The sequence below is a fragment of the Myotis yumanensis genome, unplaced genomic scaffold, assembly GCF_028538775.1.
Source record: "Myotis yumanensis isolate MYYU_CA2020_CCGP unplaced genomic scaffold, mMyoYum1.0.hap1 SCAF_3, whole genome shotgun sequence".
Classification (NCBI taxonomy): domain Eukaryota; kingdom Metazoa; phylum Chordata; class Mammalia; order Chiroptera; family Vespertilionidae; genus Myotis; species Myotis yumanensis.
The window spans coordinates 25,487,890-25,507,357 of record NW_027223754.1 but is presented as its reverse complement, the minus strand read 5'-3'; the positions used below and the strand labels follow the sequence as shown (position 1 = coordinate 25,507,357).

Genomic DNA, 19,468 nt, shown 5'->3' with positions numbered 1-19,468 from the left:
ATTTTCCCTTTTTCCTCTCTTTGTTTCCCTTCTTTTATTTACTTATTTCTTATTTTGTGTCTTAAGGGGTGTTGACCTGTGTTTAGTTCTAGTAAACCGAACCCTGTTGCAAGTGAAGCGATTGGCTAATTGCGCGGGTGACTGACGTGCTAAATGAGTGCGGCTCGCCGCAGCCCCGAGCTGATTGGCTGCGCGGGAGGCTCAGAGGGCTTTGCAACGGGAGCACCGGGCACTCGAGTCCTGCAGCCTCGGGAGTAGGTGCCGCGCTCCCGGGAGCCCGGGCAGCACTCAGGCCGCGCGCTCCCCTCCCCGCAGCAGGCCGAGGGCCGCCACCCGCCAGGGACTGGGCAGGAGCGCGCCGCGGAGCCCGGTCGGGGCCGGGACGGCGCCTTTTGTCGCCGGAGACTCCTGGAAGTTTGCGGCGGGACGCGCGCGGGGAGGCGGCCGAGGCAGCCCCGACGTCGCGGGAGCGAGTGCGCGGAGCCAGCATGGGCAGCGGGCGCGGCGCGGGGGGCCGGCGCGGGGCCGCCGGGGGCGTGCTGCTGGCGCTGGCGGCCGGGCTGCTGGCCGCGGGTTCGGCCAGCGAGTACGACTACGTGAGCTTCCAGTCGGACATTGGCTCGTACCAGAACGGGCGCTTCTACACCAAGGCGCCGCAGTGCGTGGACATCCCGGCGGACTTGCGGCTGTGCCACAACGTGGGCTACAAGAAGATGGTGCTGCCCAACCTGCTGGAGCACGAGACCATGGCCGAGGTGAAACAGCAGGCCAGCAGCTGGGTGCCCCTGCTCAACAAGAACTGCCACATCGGCACCCAAGTCTTCCTCTGCTCGCTCTTCGCGCCCGTCTGCCTGGACCGGCCCATCTTCCCGTGCCGCTGGCTCTGCGAGGCCGTGCGGGACTCCTGCGAGCCGGTCATGCAGTTCTTCGGCTTCTACTGGCCCGAGATGCTCAAGTGTGACAAGTTCCCCGAGGGGGACGTCTGCATCGCCATGACCCCACCCAATGCCACCGAAGCCTCCAAACCTCAAGGTAAGCCCTCCCCTCTCCGATGCCCGGGGTGGCTTGGGACCCCGGGATTCGCCCGGCTGCAGCGGAGGCTGCGGGAAAGCCCCGGCCACGGCCGACCCCGCGGCTGCCGCTCCACCGCGGAGTTCGGACGTGCTCCCTAGAGATTGCTCTTAAGCTGTGCAGAATGATTTTTCACAGCTTGCAGTCCGTCCCAGGTGTTGCCTAGCGCCCCTCCCGATCCAGGTGCAAGGACCTCGGGGCTCGCCCGGCAGCGACGGCTGAGCCTCCCCCATTCCTTACACGGGGTCCCTCTTCTGGAGCCACTTTTCCTGGGGTTCAGTCTCCCTTTTCCACACCTGAAACAAAGCCTAAAGCTCCAAATGAAAGGAGAGCCCGTCTCTCCTCTGGGAGAGAACCGAGTCCCCATCGCAGCGCTTAACACCCCAGACAGGATGCGCCAGGAGGGAAAAACCAATACCGTAGAAAGCCCAGAAAGGCCGGGAACATGCTAAGGAGCAGCTTTATTTTCAGAGGTTCCATGAGGATGTAAACAAACAAACAAACAAACAAACAACTTTTCCCTTAACTAGTCATTCAGCCCAGGAGGGCAAGCTGCAGTTCTGGCTGAGGAAGAAAGTTTAGAAACCAGGGATTTCTGTTTCTCCACCCCTTTCAGGTAACAGTTTGGGGAGGGTTGGGGGATGGAAAGTCTCTTCTTTCTCATTCTTGCATACCCCCTGCTTCTCTCATTTACACAAATCCTCAGGTAATTAGAAAGATAAAAATGTAATTAGTTCATTGTTGTCTCTCCTTGGGGAGTGGGATTTCTGATACTTTCTTGACTGTCTCAGGGACCACCCGAGGTTCCTCGAAGTCCTGCCACTTTAAAGGGCAATTCTTGAGTGGGGGAGAGGGGGAAATCTCGAGAGGCAACAAAACCAAACCAGCAAAACCCCCAACTTGATGGCCTGACTTTTATAGGAGTGAATTCAACCCTGAATTCTTTGGAAGCAGAGTTGAGATTTAAGGATGTGGAGATAGTCTGAGATGGGGAGCCATACCCAGGTGTGCTGAGCACAGGGGCGGGTGTCGGGAGGGCTTTTCGGGTGTGGGGCTGGCTGCTTGCTGACTTCACCCATCCTCTTGTGATGCCAAAAAGGGATGTCCACTGAAGGGCATGTTCCCCCAGAGTGAGGGTGGGGGTAGGTATGGGGCAAGGGGCACCCTGAACTTTGAATGCACTTACTTATTCTAGGAAGGGAGAAGATCAGTCTGATGTACTTGATGTTGGGTGGCCGGTTGGAAAGGCTGCAGCCTGCCTGCAGTGGCGAAGTCCGGGCACCTCTTGCTCTCCGCTTCCTGGGTGTCTGCACAGGGTTAACCTTTGGGAAGTGCAACCCTGAGAGCTGAGCAATTACCTAGAGCAAACAAAGCACTTTGTGTTCTGTGTGGAGCCATCCCCTGCAGCCCACAGCATTTTCCTCCTTCCCTTCCCCCGCCGAGGGCCACTGGGGGATTAGCCCAGCCCAGCCCTGCTCCTCGAGGCTGTGGCCAGCTCTGCTTGGGCCGAGTCCACTCATCTTTCTGGGACAGCTAGTTGGTGGACATGGAGATCTTTGGGGGAATACTTTCTGGGGGAAGGTGGGAAGACTGGCTGGGGAGCCTACTGAGGAAGAGGAAAGGATCCTCCCAGCTGAACTCCAAAGTCTGGGTGTCTTCGTGAAGCCGTTTACTCTTTGGCTGCTGTTCCACTTGTCTGCTTCCCCCTGCCTGGGCCTTTTTGTACATCCTCCTCTCTCCTTCCTCCGTCCAAGTAGTCACCTTCCCAAGACCAGCTGCTGAACAGAGAGAGGGGCTGTGAGAGGTCCAGTCAGGTGTGGGACCAGGGAACTGGTTCTCCCTCGGCATTTTTGGTGAGAGGCTCTGCTTTGAGAAGGAATCTGTTCCTCCCCAGCACTACAGCCACTCAGTGGGAGCCCCACAGGACTTCCTCTGAGGCAGGATGGCCACTGGAGGTGGAAAGGCTGTGTGTGTGTGTGTGTGTGTGTGTGTGTGTGTGTGTATGTTGGGACAGGCTGAGATGACCGCACTACTGGTCATTAAAACCTTATGGCTGGTAGCTCCCGAATAAGAACTGGTACTTTTGGATGGCAGTAAGTACACATGCACTATTTTTATTGTTTTATTCTTAAAAATTAAAACAGTTTTCAAAGCAGCATCAGATCTCTGCATGATTTATCTGATTTCTGTTTACATACTTGGGGGTATTGGGCCTCCCTTTGTGGCCATGTGTTATTAAAGATAAACTTAGTTATGAGAAATGAGGCAAAAGACCCCCCCCCCCCCCCCCCCCCCCAAGAAAAAGGCCATGGCCTGAGCTGCATCAAGCATCTGTTATGGGAGAGGCGATGGTTCTTTCCCCAGGAAAGTTATTTCTAAGTCTTGCACTTACATTAGACCTGTGCACTCTGATAAGTTGTTCCCCCTCCCTGCCAGGTTTTACTGGTTGAAGTTGTTTGAACAAGCAAATACTTTTAGTTTAGTTTTGCTGTTGTTTACGCATGTTGTGCATTAAATCAGCCTGGCTGTTGTAGTCACAGATCGCAGAGGCCGCAGTGTGATCCTTATGACCAAGAGCCTTCCACAGAGCCCCTTCTCCATGTATCCAGGAGATGGCTGGGGAAGACCTGCTGTGTGTGTGTGTGTGTGTGTGTGTGTGTGTGTGTGTGAGAGAGAGAGAGAGAGAGAGGGAGGAAGAGGGAGAGAGAAGGGGGGATGTGCTGTGTTTGAGAGGGGGGGTAGAGAATGTGCGAGGTACATGTGTGTGCATTGATTTTAAAAAATTCACTCAATCCTGATTCCACTGTGGGACTTTCTCTTCTACTTCCCTTTAAATATTAATAAAACACAAAAACGTTTTAGGTTTTGGTTCCTTTGCTTTAAACATTATTTTAAATACACTTTCAAAGGGGTTTTGTTCCACCTCTCAGCCAGATGACTGGGTGGATTTCTCCTGCCGAGGCAGCCTGTGGGGCCCCAAGGACAATTGGAGGGGCACAGATTAATATTGCATTACACATTCCTCCCTTCTCTGGATCAAGCTGCTGCTGCTCCAGAGTCTGCTGCTGCTCCAGAGTCGGCTATAAGGAAAGCAAGATGGGGGGGAAGCCACGTTGAGCTCACCTCAGCAAGATCCTGCAGCCCTGAGAGGCACTGGCGGCCAAAGGTCACGGATGGCACTGCGGGAAGTGCCCCCGTGGGGAACTCAGTGTGTCTACACCACATGATGTGAGTGTGTGGAGCCGATGGAGACCTGGTGTTTACATGCTGATGGCCCTGGTCCCGCTATTTGTTTAGTCAAGGTTGTATTCATAGAACCTTGCAATATGATAGCTTCCACTTTTTAAAAAATAAGGAAACAGGGAAAATCCCACAGCAAAGTTGATGCTCCCTCTATAAGTAACAACGTCCTTCCCATATTGCCGGACTTCCTTTCCCTGTTTTTCTCCCCAGGGAAGCAAGAACCATATGTAAAACTCTGGCTAAGTTTTTCCCTTTGTTAGAAACACTACCAATTTCAAATTTGATTTTGTGTGAAAAGCAAATTTCCAACATCTGGGCCAAAAGACAGTCAGACAGTCTTCTGCTTGGAGTGTGGCTATGGTTCCTGCTGCACTGAGAATCCAGACGGTGTTTGGCTCTGGGTACAAAGACTAAGGCATGTGGTCTCTGCTAGACCATGTAGGGACCCTGCTGGGAAGAGGGGGGTGGGGGTGGGTGGCCAGCTCTGGGCCAGTTATGTCCTGGGAACAGCATTGATCTGGGAGGGCTGTGCAGCTCCCTACCTACCTCCCATCTTGGGAGGCTTTGCTCATTTTACTGAGCCATAGGGGACCTCACTGAGGAGGACTGCTATCCCAGAAGCCATGGAGAGGGAAGGGAGGGAGCAGGATGAAGAGCCTTATATTTGAGCAAAGGTCACTCAGTACACCTCCTTCCTTGGGGTGACTTTCCTTTGCTCCTTAGCTCCAGCCTGGCATGGCCTCTAATGCTGTGCCAAGGATGGAGTGCCCTTGGAAATGCTAATGCTTTCTTCCTAGATCATGGATAAAATTCTAGGTGGTTTGAGAGATGGTGATAGTGATGATGGTGGTAGTGGTGGTGGTGGTGGTGGTGGTGGTGAGGATGGTGATGGTGATGATAAGCCACTAAACCCTTCTGGGGATTCCACTGTACCACTTTCTCCCTGCACTTCCACAGAGACAGTTTATCTCCCCAGGATCCCTCTAGCACCAGCAGCATTTTGTCTTAGAGGAGGCCTCTAGCCCTGGCCTCAGATGCCTCTTCCCCTGGAGCTTAGCCACCTATCAGTGGCCCTCAGGTCAGCCATACACACATCTCTTCAAAGCACTTCACAGTGCTGTGAAAATGCCTCCAGAGGGTCTCTCCCATCCAGCTCTCTCCTCCCATTTGGCAGCTCTTGCTAGCAATTGCCCTTTTGGAGAGGGGTGTCCTGGGCCTGGGGTTAGAGTTCATGAGTTGGCTGAGTTTTTATTTATTGGCTCCTGAAGAGCCGGTCAGATTGACCTGCTGTCTTGTTGGGAGTTTGGGAATGGCAAGGGAGTGGGAATTGGATGGGGGCTATTTAAAAGAGAGGGGGGAAAGAACAGGAAACCAACAACTGGAATAGATGTGTTTGGTTTATAAGTCAACTTTTCCCTGAGCCCCACCATACCCCATTAAGCCACAAGTTACAGGACTGCTTCCACCCAGCCCAATATTGTTGCTTTAAATAGGTGTGCCATATTCAACAGCTCTAGCCCCGGAATTTTCAAGAAGCCATATGTCTGCTTATAGCTTTAGGTTGTGGGCTTTAGGAGTCTTCTTTTTGATTTTCAGGTTGCCCTTCAGAAATTCCAGAAGACCTTTAACTACTTTCTTTCTGGTCGTGAGTTGATGTCTTTCCCAGGGAAGGCTTCTCTCTGCACCCATTAACCCATAACTCACAGCTCCTTTTTCTCCTCCTCTTCCTTCCTAGGCACAACTGTGTGTCCTCCATGTGACAACGAGTTGAAATCTGAAGCGATAATTGAGCATCTCTGTGCGAGCGAGTTTGGTAAGAAAGCATCCCTGGCTGCCTTGGGGAGGTTTGGCATTCCCAGGTTCCTCCTGGCCCATATCCCTGCTGAACAGAGCCTGTTGATGCGTCTTTTTGGGGCGCTATGTTTTCTACTTCCAGCCTCCCTTGTGGCTACTTTTCTCAGGCAGATGGAAGACTAGACAGGGTGGGGATCCGGGCGGTTGTTATTAAAGTCAAACTTTGCTTTTATCCTTCTGTGTGGGAGGTCCCTGGACAGGATTTTGGTGACCTTCTCTAGGAGCGAGGGGTAGACTTGGGGACAGGTGGACAGGAACTAGGGGGAACACCACTCCTTGGACACTACCAGAAGGCACAGCGGGCAGCTAGGGCTGGTCTTCTCTCCGCACCGGCTCTTTTTCCATCCACCCCTAGGTGTCAGCACCACTCTACCCAGGATCTAAAATGGCTGGAGGCTGGGTGCCTTCCTAGGGAGGTGAGTCTACTGTTAGGGCACTCAGAGAAGGGGCCCCTATCAGGTCCTTCCAGGCAAAGAAAATTGACACCCCCCACAGGATTGGGATTTAGCTTCCTTTTCCCCAAATCACTGTGGGTTAAAGGGGAATTTCGAATCAGCACTTAGAGCCCAGGAGAAAGGCTTGATGTGTCCCAGGGAGCTGATCTCAGGTGGCCTTTCAGGGATGGTCCCTGGTGGGGATGTGGTGGAAGACCCGTGCTCCAGACACCGTGGGCGTCTCTCCTCTGGGAGAAATAAATGTTCACCGCATCCGTTTGAACAGCTGACTCCCTTGTGCCTGCCTCTATTTTATGGTCTGGGCCAGGCCTGCTTTGCTGAAGGACAGGTTCAGCCTGACACGAACAGGGGGTTTCTCCTGATGCCTGCACCGTGTCCCTGTGGCTGGATTTTGTACAGAATTCTTACCAGGAAAAGCAGAACAGTAAGTAATGTGAGTGTTCCCTTTCAGAACCACCACCACACATCACCAAGTACACGAAAAGGCCTCGTACTGGCAAAGTGCCACGTCTGAATGAGCTGCACACGTATGTGCGTGCACACGCAAGTTAAAGGACATTGTACATATGACAGATGTGCTCTCAGGGTATTTGCCATTGTGACTGAATTGAGACCCTTTGCCATGGAGAGCTTCTTGAGGAGGGATGTGTTTTGCGTGCTTCATTTCTTTCTTTCTTTTTTTAAAAAAAATATATTTTTATTGATTTCAGAGAGGAAGGGGGAGGGAGAGAGAGATAGAAACATTAATGATGAGAGAGAATCATTGATTGACTGCCTCCTGTACGCCCCACACTGGGGATCGAGCCCGCAACCTGAGCATGTGCCCTTGACCAGGATCGAACCTGGTATCCTTCAGTCCATAGGCCAATGCTTTATCCACGGAGCCAAACTGGCCAAGGCTGCATGCTTCATTTCTACACTAGGTGTCTCCGTCTGCCTCCTTCATCCTTGGGGAGGACAGCAGGACCTCAAAGAGTAGGTCTATTCTGCATTTTGCTGCTTGTGTTTGTCACACACTTTTCCTTGTTGTCATCTTAAATGAACTCAAATGAAATTGTTACAGAGGGCTCTGAGCACCCTGCCATCTGACCGTAGTGGCATTTGCTTCTTGATGGTCACACTCTTGCTTCGTCAGAAGGTGTTCAATGCCAACCTGGTGGGTCTCCTGTGAGTAAGCCTGTGGGTGCGCGGCCCCTCACTGCCTTAGCAACAAGCAACATCCACACATGGGATTGGGATTTTTTTCCCCTAAGAAATGGAGAAAAAGAACATAAAATCTCTCAGAAATCCTGATGGGAAGCCTTTTGCTGCATGGCTGGGGCAGGAAGAATCTGCTCACGTATGGCTGTGTTCCTGAAGGATCCTTAGGAGGGATGACTAAGGGGCCACTCTTGTAGATTTCATTGATCCTCTTCCGCTATTGTAAATCACCACACTTACTCTCAGAAATTGGCCCCCTGGCAGTTCATCAAAGCCAGGGAATTGAATGAAACTCTGAAAGGTAATATATTAGCTGATGTGAATGCTCATGTGACTTCTATCAGGCTCAGCTCCTGAGGGAAGAGTGATGGAAAAACCCTGGAACTGAGTGTGGAGGTGACTAGCAGGGGGTGTCTTCCTGGTTTGGAGCTCAAATCCAGTGCATCTGATTATTCATTGATTCACATGTCTATTCATTCAATGTTTCTTGAGTGCAAAGCCCTGTGCTAGATGCCATATAAAAAAATACTTACCTAGGGTAAATTGAAATTTAACTTTAAGAAATTGAAAATCCTGACCAAACACTAATCAATGATTTTCTAGACACTGTGGAGTCATTTTATAACTCACCAGCTGAAGAGAGGGGGTGTGGGGACTCAAGGCCAAAGTTAATTAATGCCAAGGAAGTGTGAAAAGAGAATCCATGCTTATGCCCCGATTGTAGTCTGAAACATACCAACCTGAACTTGTCATCAGGTCTCCTCTAATCTCCCCCAATTACCTACCAAAATTCTGGTAACTAGGGGCTTTGTGGCAACTAGTGACCCTGGAGACTCCCCTAGAGGTGAGCTGAAGAGTCAAGCCTTGGGAAATAATTTGAATGTGAAAGGTTGACCTTTTGGTGTAGGGTAAGAGTCTGGTGCTCAGGTAACTCACCTGGGAATGGACATCTTTTCCCTTAAAAAGTAGGTGCCTACTAAGTGAGCAGGTGCGTGAGCAAGCACCTGTGCACGGCTTCCAGGAGAGAGGGCTCTATCTTATTTTAATAACCAGTCAGGTCTCGGTGAATCTGAGTGACTGGGACTGTGTTCTTTTAGCTCCGAGATTATTTTCTTCTTGGGTTCATAGTACTTTTGGCTTCCTCCCGGAACGTACAGGTCATCTTATCAAGTTCACTAATTTCATAAATAAGGAATCTGACTTTCCCAACTGGAGTTCTTTGACTCTCTGTCACGTTGCCTTCCTCTTTAAGAGAAGACGAACGGCCACCGGACTTTGCTGTAGAGAGGTTTATCTCTCCAGCATGGGTGTGGCATATGCAGGCCTCTTTGATTTGGATGCAGAGAGACTTTTAGTTTTTTTATTTGTAATGTTCTTCTAAGACAATAAGTAGGACTCCTCCCCTCCCCTCCTCTTTGCCGGGGCTGAGCCTAGCTCTGCCCTTCTGAGCACCCTGAAGAATGCAGCCTTGTGGGGAACTTGTTCTGAGCTGAGTTCAAGTAAGTGAAGCAGTTAGCTTACACTGATGGGATTCAATTAGAAAACAAAGACATTCGGCAATGTAAGATGACACACAACAGAAAAGAAAAAGAACATTTTACTCCCTACTCCAGGGATCAAACTTTGCAGTAAGTGGCCCTGACATCCAGGATGGGAAGACATCAGGTTGTTGGAAGGCTCTCTGTGAGCTCCAGGAACAAGGGGTGCATTCCTTCTGGGTCAGCACGCACACTTGCCCTCCTGCCAACTCCTCCTCGGACTCCCGCATGGCCTACCATCCCTCCTCCTCGGGCAGTGCACGCTTAACTCTGCCTGGTGTGCTTGGCCACCAGTCTCTCCGCCCCTGCGCTGGACCCCCTCGGTTCAGAACACATTTTTTTCCCCCAACAGGGAAAAGCATCAGTAGAAACACCTGTGTGCTGATGCTCAGGAATGCAGTTGGATCAGCCTGGATCAAGCACCAGATGGGGTAGCCAGAAGTTAGGTGGTGTAGTTTCTGAATTCAAGTTGGTGGCCAGCTTGCGTGCAGTGCTCAATTTAGGACGTGCTGATGTGTTTTCTGTCCTCTCTGGTTTTCCTGCTACGTGACAACAGGCTGCTGCTCTCTCCTCTTACGCAGGCCAATATAGTATTGCAAGTGGCAACACTAATGATACTGCTGTTAGTAACCCAGTGCCCATGGCCGTCTTCAGGTCAGCTTGTCCCAGGGATGTGAGGGTCTGATTTATAATTGCTGCCAGGTTAGAACCCCACCTCTGGCCACTCACTCTAGCTTCTCCAGTATCTGCAAACACCCTTAAGCTTTTCTGCTGGAAATGTGCATGATGATGAGATAGTTCAGAGCTTTCTTTTACCGGCTTCCACAGTTTTCTTGAGCTTGAGAGTTCAGTTGACAACTTCTTTAGCCCGGTATTTTCTAACTGTGGAAAAAGATTTCTTTGCTCCCAGAAATTTTCCTTGCTTTCTGGAAGGATTTCCCCCCGCGCCCCCCCCCCCCCCCCCGCCCCATTTATATGTTTCCTCATAAAGAGTAAAAACATACTTTTGCAACACTAAAAAAGAGTCAAATAGGAAAGCAAAAAATCAGCTCTCACAGTTAAGTGTTTGGGAGTATTTCCTACAAGAAGGATGTTTGAAGATTCCTGCACCTTCGCAAATCTGTTCTCACTCCTTTTCCAAGGTGTCTTGGCTGTGCTGCTGTTCGGAGACACAGTGTTTTACGCTGAAGGGCTGTTTGATCTCTTGCAAAGAGCAGGTCCAGCCTTTCCAAACTAAGCCCCGAGTTTCCTCCCACAGAGGAGGAAAACTGGCTGCCAGCAAAATAATTGCAACATCTGTAAGCTGCTTGAGAGCAGGGTCTGTATCTTGTACCGTATTTTACTTAATATAAGATGCCCATTAATTGTGAGATGCACTATTGGTTTGGTACCACTAACAAAGAAAACATAGTTTGTGTTCAAATGTAACGATAATCCGTGTCTTAGAATGAACAGAACAAGGTCTGCTTGTACTTAGAGCCTCTGGCACGGTGTCTTAGACATGGAGGCACAATTAAATGTTTGTCAGATGAGAATATAAGTGACACAGGATGGCAGGGATTTGGGAACTGGACTTCCTTTTTTAATAAAAGGACGAAGGCTCCTTTCCAAGTGAATATGTGCCACTTGTTTATTAAGTCCAAGAAAAACCACATGCCCTGGTTGGGGTGGCTGAGTGTATATGTAAAAGAAAAAGAAGCCCTAGCATTCAGAAATCTGGTTCAGTCAAAGTGAAATTAAATAGACATGAGAGAAGGGAAACAAAGGCTTAAGGGTGTTTGCAGATACTGGAGAAGCCAGAGAGAGAGGCTGGAGGCGGGGAGAAGGGTAATAGACAATCTCTGAAATACATAATCCATCCCCAGCTCTGTCTATAGTCAGAAGGAGTTGTGGCATCTCATGTGAGAGAAGAGACAGGGTTGAACACTTTAAGTGCCCTGGAAGTGTAATGCCCAGCTCACGGCCAGAGACCAGTCTAGTCTTCCCAGGCACAAGGCGGGCTGGACAGTGCACAGACCTCGTTGAACCAGGAGCCTTCCAAGCCTTCGAGTTGGCCGGGTGAGTTGTGATGTCATTCCTGGCTCACCCACAGTCTCAGATAGGAGAGTTCCTGAATAGATGCCAGACCTGGGGTCCTGGCCAGACGAAGCAGGTCTTGAGCAGTTTGGATTGAGGTCAGATCGGGAGCACCTTGCACTCGGAAGTCACGTTGAGGAACGGAGGAAAAGCTGGGGAAAGAGCCCTAGTTCCCCCACTGGTGAGGGTGGTGCATCCCATCTCCTCTCAATCCTTCTTGTCTATACCTGTCTCGAGAGGACAGTTAGATAAAGCAAATTTCAATGAAAAGCACTTCTCTTTAGCATCTTTGAATCCGTGAAAGCATATTTAAGTGTGAGAAAGTACACAGAAACCCAGGATCCATGGGTGGGCATGGCGTTCTCTGGGACTGAGTTCAGCCCTCCCTCTACCACTGTATGAATACTCTGCAGCACTGGGCAAATCTCTCAACGCCCCCCCCCCCCCCCGCCCCCAACCCTCAGTTTCCCTCTAAGAAATGACAACTGATAGCCAGGTATAGGTTTTGGTAAGGAGCAGATGAGCTAGTGGGTAAGGAACCCAGTCCTGGGCCCAGCAAACAGGCTGGACTCACTGAACATTCGTTTTGGGGCTCTCTGCAGGTACAGCAGTAGCCCAGCGACCTGTCCCTGGCACTGGAGGCCTCCCTTTGTGACTCTCACCAGAGAAATGAACTCTGCTCTCGGCTTATTTGTCGACATCTTTCCTGAACTGAATTCTGGTTTCAGCTCTCCCGCCTCCTTGCACCGTACTGGAATGGTGGCTTTTCTTTGTACTAAGACATAGCTAGGTATGGACTTGGTTGGTTCAGGATCGGCTGACACGTGACTTCCCCCTCTTGGTGGTGAAGTCCAGGTCTGACCTGGGGGTGGTCAGTTGCCAAATGGTGATGTACTCTCCAACCTGTGACTCTATAATTCTCCGGTGTGAGTAGCCCTGCCCAATTGCCTAGTCCTCATCTTTAAAAAAATTTAATGTGGTAAAATGTACATAACATAAAGTTTATCATTTTTAAGTATACAGTTTCGTGGCATGGAGTACATTCCCATTGTTGTCAGTCGTCACCCCCCATTCGTCTTTGGTTATTTCTCATCATCCCAAATCGAAACTCTACCCAAACACTAACTCCCCATTCTTCTCTCCCCTCACTCCCAGAAACCACCATTCTACTTTCTGTCTCTATGACTTTGACTATGCTAGGTACCGAATATAAGTGGAATCCTACAGTATGTATCTTTTTGTGTCTGGCTTATTTCACTTAACGAATGTCCTCTTTATCATCTGATGTATACACAAACTATCCTGGAGAAGGGGGGAAGGAGGATTTGCCCTCCAATTCACCCCTGCTCTCTGAAGCCTCTCTGAGACTGGCTGGAGGAAGAGGGGTTAAGGATGAGCTCAGATAGAGGGGCTGTTCGTAACCCACACAAGTGGCCCATTTCTTTGAGCGTTGTCTTGCTCATCTGTACCCCATTGTCATTAGATCTGCTGAGCATGATGGGGCCTCAAGATCAGCCAGTCCAGGGCTTTTATCCTAAAGGCTGAGGAAAAGAAGGCTCAGATAGAGGAGTTAGCCAGTTGATTGCCCAAGGCCACTCCGCCTGGCATCCCTTACAGGTTTTGTTCCCATCAGCACGTACCTGGGTAGCCAGTCCAGATTCCATACCCTTCCTCCTTCATGTTCTCTCACGCCCATCACATTTCCGTCCTGCCAGGAACGGTAGAGGAAGCTCCCTGGGAAGGGGGCACAGGGCGTTCCTTCACTACTTCAGAGTTTGTGGGATATAAATGGGCTGATGTCTGTGCCTAACACATAGAAAGGGCTCAGCAGTCGCTGATTTCTTTCTTTGTGGAGAGAAGCAGGTAGTACAGTAGGATATAAAGAACATATGCCTTGGGCCAGGCGGGCTTGGATTAAATCCCAACCCGATAAACTGAGCAACCTTGAGGGAGTCTCTCAACCTCCCCGAGCCTATCTCCTCACTTGTAAAATGTGGACGGCGATTCCTGTGTCACTGTGGGGGAGAATTGAATTAATCAAGTGTGTATAGTTCTTGGAATATGGTGGCTGCTCCATCCCTAGCCATGTTCTCTTATTCAAAAAGATTGTGCCCAGGTAAGAAGAGCCTGGCACTAATGAAATCTGGTTTGCAAAAAAAAAAAAAAAATGTTAGGACATGGAATGGAATGTCCCGATTAATTCTCTGGTTAAAAGAGGATTATGCTGAAGAAGCCTTTTAGAAAGCCCAGAAACTCCAGTCTGTATTTGGAAAGCTTTAAAAGTTTTATGCAACTTCAAGGTGCTGTAGTTAAAAAACCAAACCCAAACCCAAACCAAACCAAAGCAGACAAAATGAAACACACAAACCCTACCTACTGGCAGTTTTAGTTAGATGCCACCCTTACGTCATCGTAAGGCTGGATGTCATCAGACAGCCAAGCCTGCAGAACACAGGGAGCTTGGGCTGAGTGTAGACCAAGTCTAGGACAGGCTGACCCACGCGTTTTCTTTGTGTTTTTGTGTGTTACTTAGAAATCATATTCCTAATGTGAGCTTTTCTGCTCATAATCCATTGGGCCTGTTTAAGAGGGACTTAGACCTTGGGTGTTGAACTTCCCTCCATCTTCCCCTTTCCTCAAGCAGTATCTGCAGGGCAGTTTTTAATTCCCTTTCCAACAACTGCCTTGTTGATGTTCGATAGGTGCTCCTTTGGACCGAAACACAGCCTGTTGAGAAGCAACTGAAATTTAAATATTGGTAAATTTTGTCCAATTTTGCAGAAATGAGCCAGAAACTCCAGTCTGTATTTTTTTTTTTTTTTTAAAGGAGAACAAATGGCCACAGAAATGTCAGGCCCTTGCCCTGCCTCAGCCTGCTTAGACCAGCCAATTAAACATGCATTAGCTTTGAAAGGCTTCTCAAAGGCCTATAGATTGCACTCGAAATCTTTGTTTAGTCTTTCAGGAACACTGTCACATGGATGATTTATCAAAGAAAGTTGTTTATCTGGCAGTAAAATAAACTCCGGGCCTGTTCAGGCTAAGGTTTCCCGTGAATTTCTACCAAGGTAAACACTGCTAACTGGCAGGTTGCAGATTCCGTGTGAAAGCCAGACACATACAATAAATATTTGAGCTACAGCTTTGCCGTGTAAGAGGACGGGCCTGTCACTAGCGCTGTCACTCTCCCTGTGCCGGGAGGACCTGGCGCTGCAGCCTGGCCGCTGGGCCGCCAGGAGCGAGAACTGGCAGCGCCTGTGTGCGCAGAGGCCGCCCCTATTGCGCGGGCCTCCCTGGGCTTGAGTGCCACTTAATGCTGGCACTGGGGACTTCCTGGCTCAGAGGGGGACCAGCCTCAGACGGCTTCCCTCAGCATCGCATACACAGCCGGTGATGAGTTATGAGGGACGTGAACCAGAAGCGGCCGGCTTAGGTTTCTTTGAAAATAGACATTTGTTGAACCAAATTGGCAGGGGGCTGGGGCGTGTTGAGTGATTTGGGAGCTGAGGCCAGGGCACAGTGGGAGGGGGAGATCATCGTGAATTCTGCTGACCTGGAATTCCAGCGCCAGAAGGGCCGAGGTGCTTCCCCGGGGTCCCCAGCTTTGCTCACTGGTGGTGGTCGAGAGAGATCCCCTTGGGAGTAAAGAGGGCGCGTCCTGCTCTGTGGGTGCTGCAGCGAGTACTCAGGTCCATCTGAGTGATGAGTGAATGAACAAACAAAAGGGGATGATGGAGAAGGGAGGAAATAAGCCGTCTCCATCTTGAATGGAAGCTATGGTGGTCATTGTTCATCGTGGCTTTCTAGGGAGTGACCGCTGAGTTATAAACCGCTGCTTCTCAGTCCCAGAGGCTGGAGCTTCCAGACCACCGTGCTTGGTCAGGACTGAGTTTCACTTAGAGCAGGACCGAGTTTCATGCTGTCTGCGGGTACCTCCCATAACTTAGGCGCCACCCTGGGCCCCTGCCTTGCCGACCTCCGTGCTGGGTCAGGGAGAGGAACCAGGACCCTGGAGAACAGGTGACGCCTGTGTCTGCTTGATGAGGACTTTTCAGGTTGGGCTCGTGTGCGGGGCATCTGTGCTCAGGGTTGAGTCCCGAGAATAAACGGCCTTTCCAGGTTGGGGTTGCGAGGCCAGGCTGCCTGGCAGCGCTTAGAGATTGATGTGCAGGTAACAGATGCTTCCTGGCTTGCAGATATTTAGGGGGATAAAGGAGTGCTTTCTGCAGGGCAGGCATAGGGAAATCATTTACAAATTCTGAAAGGATGTCTGTGAGTTGTACAGAGATGCCCACAATGTGCTTTGGCAGTGGGAGGCACTTGGGGACCAGCTCCCTGAGCTGTGTTCTGGCTCCGTCTGGCAGGATTCTGAGCAAGGTTTTGCCTTCCTTGTTTTCTCTAGCCCTTCCATCAGCGTCTACCCAGGACACTTCCTGTACCTCCGATGTTTTCTCCTCTGTGTGAGCCCTTTGAAACTGAGTTCACACTGGTGTGTCTTCCACAACAGATCCATTCAGCTCCTGGGAATGGCTTTGGGGCTGCAGGTGACCCCGAACTCTGAGTCTGGCAGCAGAGCTAGGAATGGGGGCCTGGAATAAGCACTTTAGGCCCTCAGAACAGCTGGCACCCGGGAGAGTCCTCTCACGCGCACTCCACGTGGGGCAGCGGCGCCAGCTGCCATGAACTCATGGGCCTTGGATGCAGGCGCTTGGGTCTGTGGCTGAGGTGGCCCCACTTCCAGGCTTCCTGAGTTCTCACCTCTGAGCGGAGGGACCTGTCCTCCAAGAATTTAAGAATCCGGTGGATGAGGCCTTCCTTGGCAGTGCTTGTTTGTCTCTGTTCCTGGTGATTTCAGATGCTCTAGTGCAGTGGTCGCCAACCGGTGGTCCGTGAGGTCCGCGAAAGGTTGGCGACCGCTGCTTTAGTGCATGGTCCCAACTCCCTGGCCTGAAGAAGGAAGGGTTTTTTCCTTTTGGGGTGGAGGCTGGAGAAATTCAGACAAGTTTCCTCGAGGAGAAAAGTAACCTAACTCAGGCTCAAGATTAATGGAGAAAGTAAAGAAGGCATTCCTGGTGTCAGGAGATGGGGCCTAGAAAAGGACGTGAAGATTCAAAACAGATAATAATCTTAAAAGTGACCAAACTTAATGCAGCTAAATAAATGCAGGCAAAGAAAGTCACATGTTCTTTCTGACTACCAACTCAGCATCCTGTATAAGGGCTAGTCCCAGCCAGAAATGTGGGGTCTCGAAGGCTGACTGGAGGTGTGAAGAAGAAAAGGGGTCCTCCGACCCACACCATTGACTGTGTACCCTGCTGGCAGGGAGGCAGGGTCCCAGTGGCACTGGCACCACTTCCTATGAATGGGCAGCAGTTGGAATGAGCAGGTGTGGTTACCCATTTACTGTGACCATGGGCCTGAGTCAGAGACACCACCTGGTGGGGCAGGGCTACAGGAGGGAAGGAGGTCCATCAATAGGAATTGTCTGCTTTGGGCAAGGTGCTGGGAAGTGGAAGGGCGACACTGGGCCAATGAGGGCAGCCTCTAACCTCCAGGGAATCCGCAGCCCCCTCCACCCACAGGGAGCAGGGCTAACTGGAGAGTTACAGTTTTTGTTCTGAGATTCAGAGGTGCAAGGTGCCAAATGCCAGCCACCCAGCCTCTCGGGTTACAGCTTCTTCACTCTAAGCATGTATTCATTTAAAAACAGGTGTATGATGTGTGTGTGTGTGTGTGCGTGCACGCGCACACATGCATTTTCTGTTGAAAATCTATCTGCAGGAGGTGCGCATTCTTGCACAGATTTAATTCAACAGATGATTGTGGGGCTTCTACTGGGTACATGGCCCTGCTTATACTTTATACTTCATAGGCTGACTTGGCGATCAACACCCAAAGAGCTGTCAGTTGTGTGGACGGGAATGTTTGTATCCTTCTCCCCAGGGTCTAGGAAGAGGGCCATCTCTAGTCAAAGCCAAAGAGAGCCGCCGCCTCCTCCCTCTAGGTGGTGCTCTGAACCCTGAGTTGAGCCCTTGGCAAGGAAGGTAAGACCTTAGTTGGCCAGAAGATGGGTCTTATCTGTATACAATTGTCCTCACCCTCACCCTCAACCAAACATCTCTCCTGTTCCAAACATCTCACCCCCGAAGCCTGAAGTTTTGCTATTAGCACGTCATCGCAGGATGAATGAGGACCTTCTCTTTCAAGTGTCCTCCTGCTCCCCACCCAAGGGCTTCTTTTAAGAGGCTGTGGCTACAATCTAGGACAAGGGGGAGAGAGGAGGCCCTCAAGTCACATCCCTGAAGGGCTCAGGGCAGTGCTTGGCCAGGGGTGGGCCAGCGCTGGCCACCCACTTGAAGGGGCTCCTGAAAGCGGGCCTGATGAGGTCAGCACACGGCCGGGAAGGGGCCCATCTGCTGTGGTCGGGGCCCCCGAGAAACCTTTGTTCTGGGCGTGTGGAGCAGGAGCCAGAGCTTGTAATCAACTCCGAGTTGGGTCACCGCAGAGCTGGTCATTACCAAGAGCAGTCGTCATTAGGGGCCGTCATAAACGGCCCTGAATTTTCTCCCCAGACCTTGTTAGTGGGCCAGGCAGGCAGCAAGCACAGCGCTTCTGGAGCCAGCCCTGTAATCGCTGGCCTGGTAATGGCATTAGTCAGGGCCCGAGGGGCTGGATCAGCTCAGGTGTCCAGGGTTTTCTGGAGGAGGGAGCCAAGAGAGGCTGTGGCTACAATACAGGACGAGAGGAGCGGCCTCAGTGGTTTGTGTGTGTGTTTATGTCTGTGTAATGGGGAGGTCTGAGCTGTGGGTGTAGCCATGTGATTATCTGTGTGCTCACAGCACATCCGCCTGGTAAGCACAACCATGGCAGCCAGCTGCTTGCACAGCGAATGGGAGAGCGCCTCTTACAGCTGGCCTGGCCTCGCAGGTGCTAAGTCTCCACTGGTGAGGTCAGAGGCTTGCTCCTTCCCCCATCGTTCCAGAGAGAGGCCCTCAGAACACGGCCCCGATTTCCCCGGGCTCAGGAAGGCTTAGAGAAGCCCATAAATATTTCTCTGCAGCACGTCTTTATGCAAAACCATCTTGTAAGTCTGGGGACACTGCTACAGCCTTGGTGAATTGTTTATTACTCCAAATACCAGCGTGGCCTATTTTGTTTAGTGTTTGCAGCAAGTCCATTTAGAACTGCTGGTTCTCTGGGCAGGAGTCACTTCCTTAGCAGATTCCAGTGGTTGCAGGGATTGTCATAAAGGGCATGCTGTAATCCCATGGATTTATAAAGTAGAGTGGACAGAACAGGCATGGCTCAGGAGTCACACGGACCTAAAGTCAAGGCCAGTTCGACTATCTCCTGTGTCAGCTCAGGCAAGCCACTTAACCTCTCCATGACTCAGTGACCCACCTGTCACAAAACAAAGGTAAAATCTTCTGTGCAAGGAGATGTGATGGACAATAACACAGATTCTGGAGTCCCGGGATCCGATTTCAGCACTGCCACTAAATGGCTTTGTGACTCCGGCCAGTGTTAACGTCGTCTCTGAGCCCGTTTCCTTAAGCACATTGAAGGGGTCACCCTAGGGCAGCGGTTCTCAACCTATGGGTCTCAACCCCTTTGGCGGTCGAATGACCCTTTCACAGGGGTCGCCTAAGACCATCCTGCATATCAGATATTTACATTACGATTCATAACAGTAGCAACATTACAGTAATGAAGTAGCAACGAAAATAATTTTATGGTTGGGTCACAACATGAGGAACTGTATTTAAAGGGCCAGAAGGTTAAGAACCACTGCCCTAGGGGGACTCTAAGGCTCCTTCCAGCCCTGAAGTATATGGTTTTGTTCTGCAAAAACTCTGTGACGTGGTTTCTTGGTAGGATATCTTCGTGGGCCCCTCCCTGTTCCCCGGAAGTGTTCACTGGGAACCTCTGGCCTTTGTCACAGGCACCTGTGGAGGAGAAGTCAGTGTCTCAGAGTGGGCAGCAGAGGGCAGGGGAGTTGGGTGGAGTTGGGGTGCATTGTTACAATGCAAT

The 19,468-nt window shown here is 50.8% G+C and overlaps 1 protein-coding gene across 1 annotated transcript in view; it reads left to right on the top strand.

Moving 5' to 3' along the window:
• Positions 1–255: 255 nt before the first annotated feature.
• Positions 256–19,468, top strand: part of SFRP1 (secreted frizzled related protein 1) — a 42,433-nt gene continuing 23,220 nt past the window's right edge. Inside the window, exons 1-2 of the mRNA XM_070408447.1 lie at positions 256–1,032; positions 6,050–6,127. Of these exons, the coding sequence (XP_070264548.1) occupies positions 489–1,032; positions 6,050–6,127 (622 nt within the window). The 5' untranslated portion in view covers positions 256–488. The remainder of the gene's footprint in view (positions 1,033–6,049; positions 6,128–19,468) is intronic.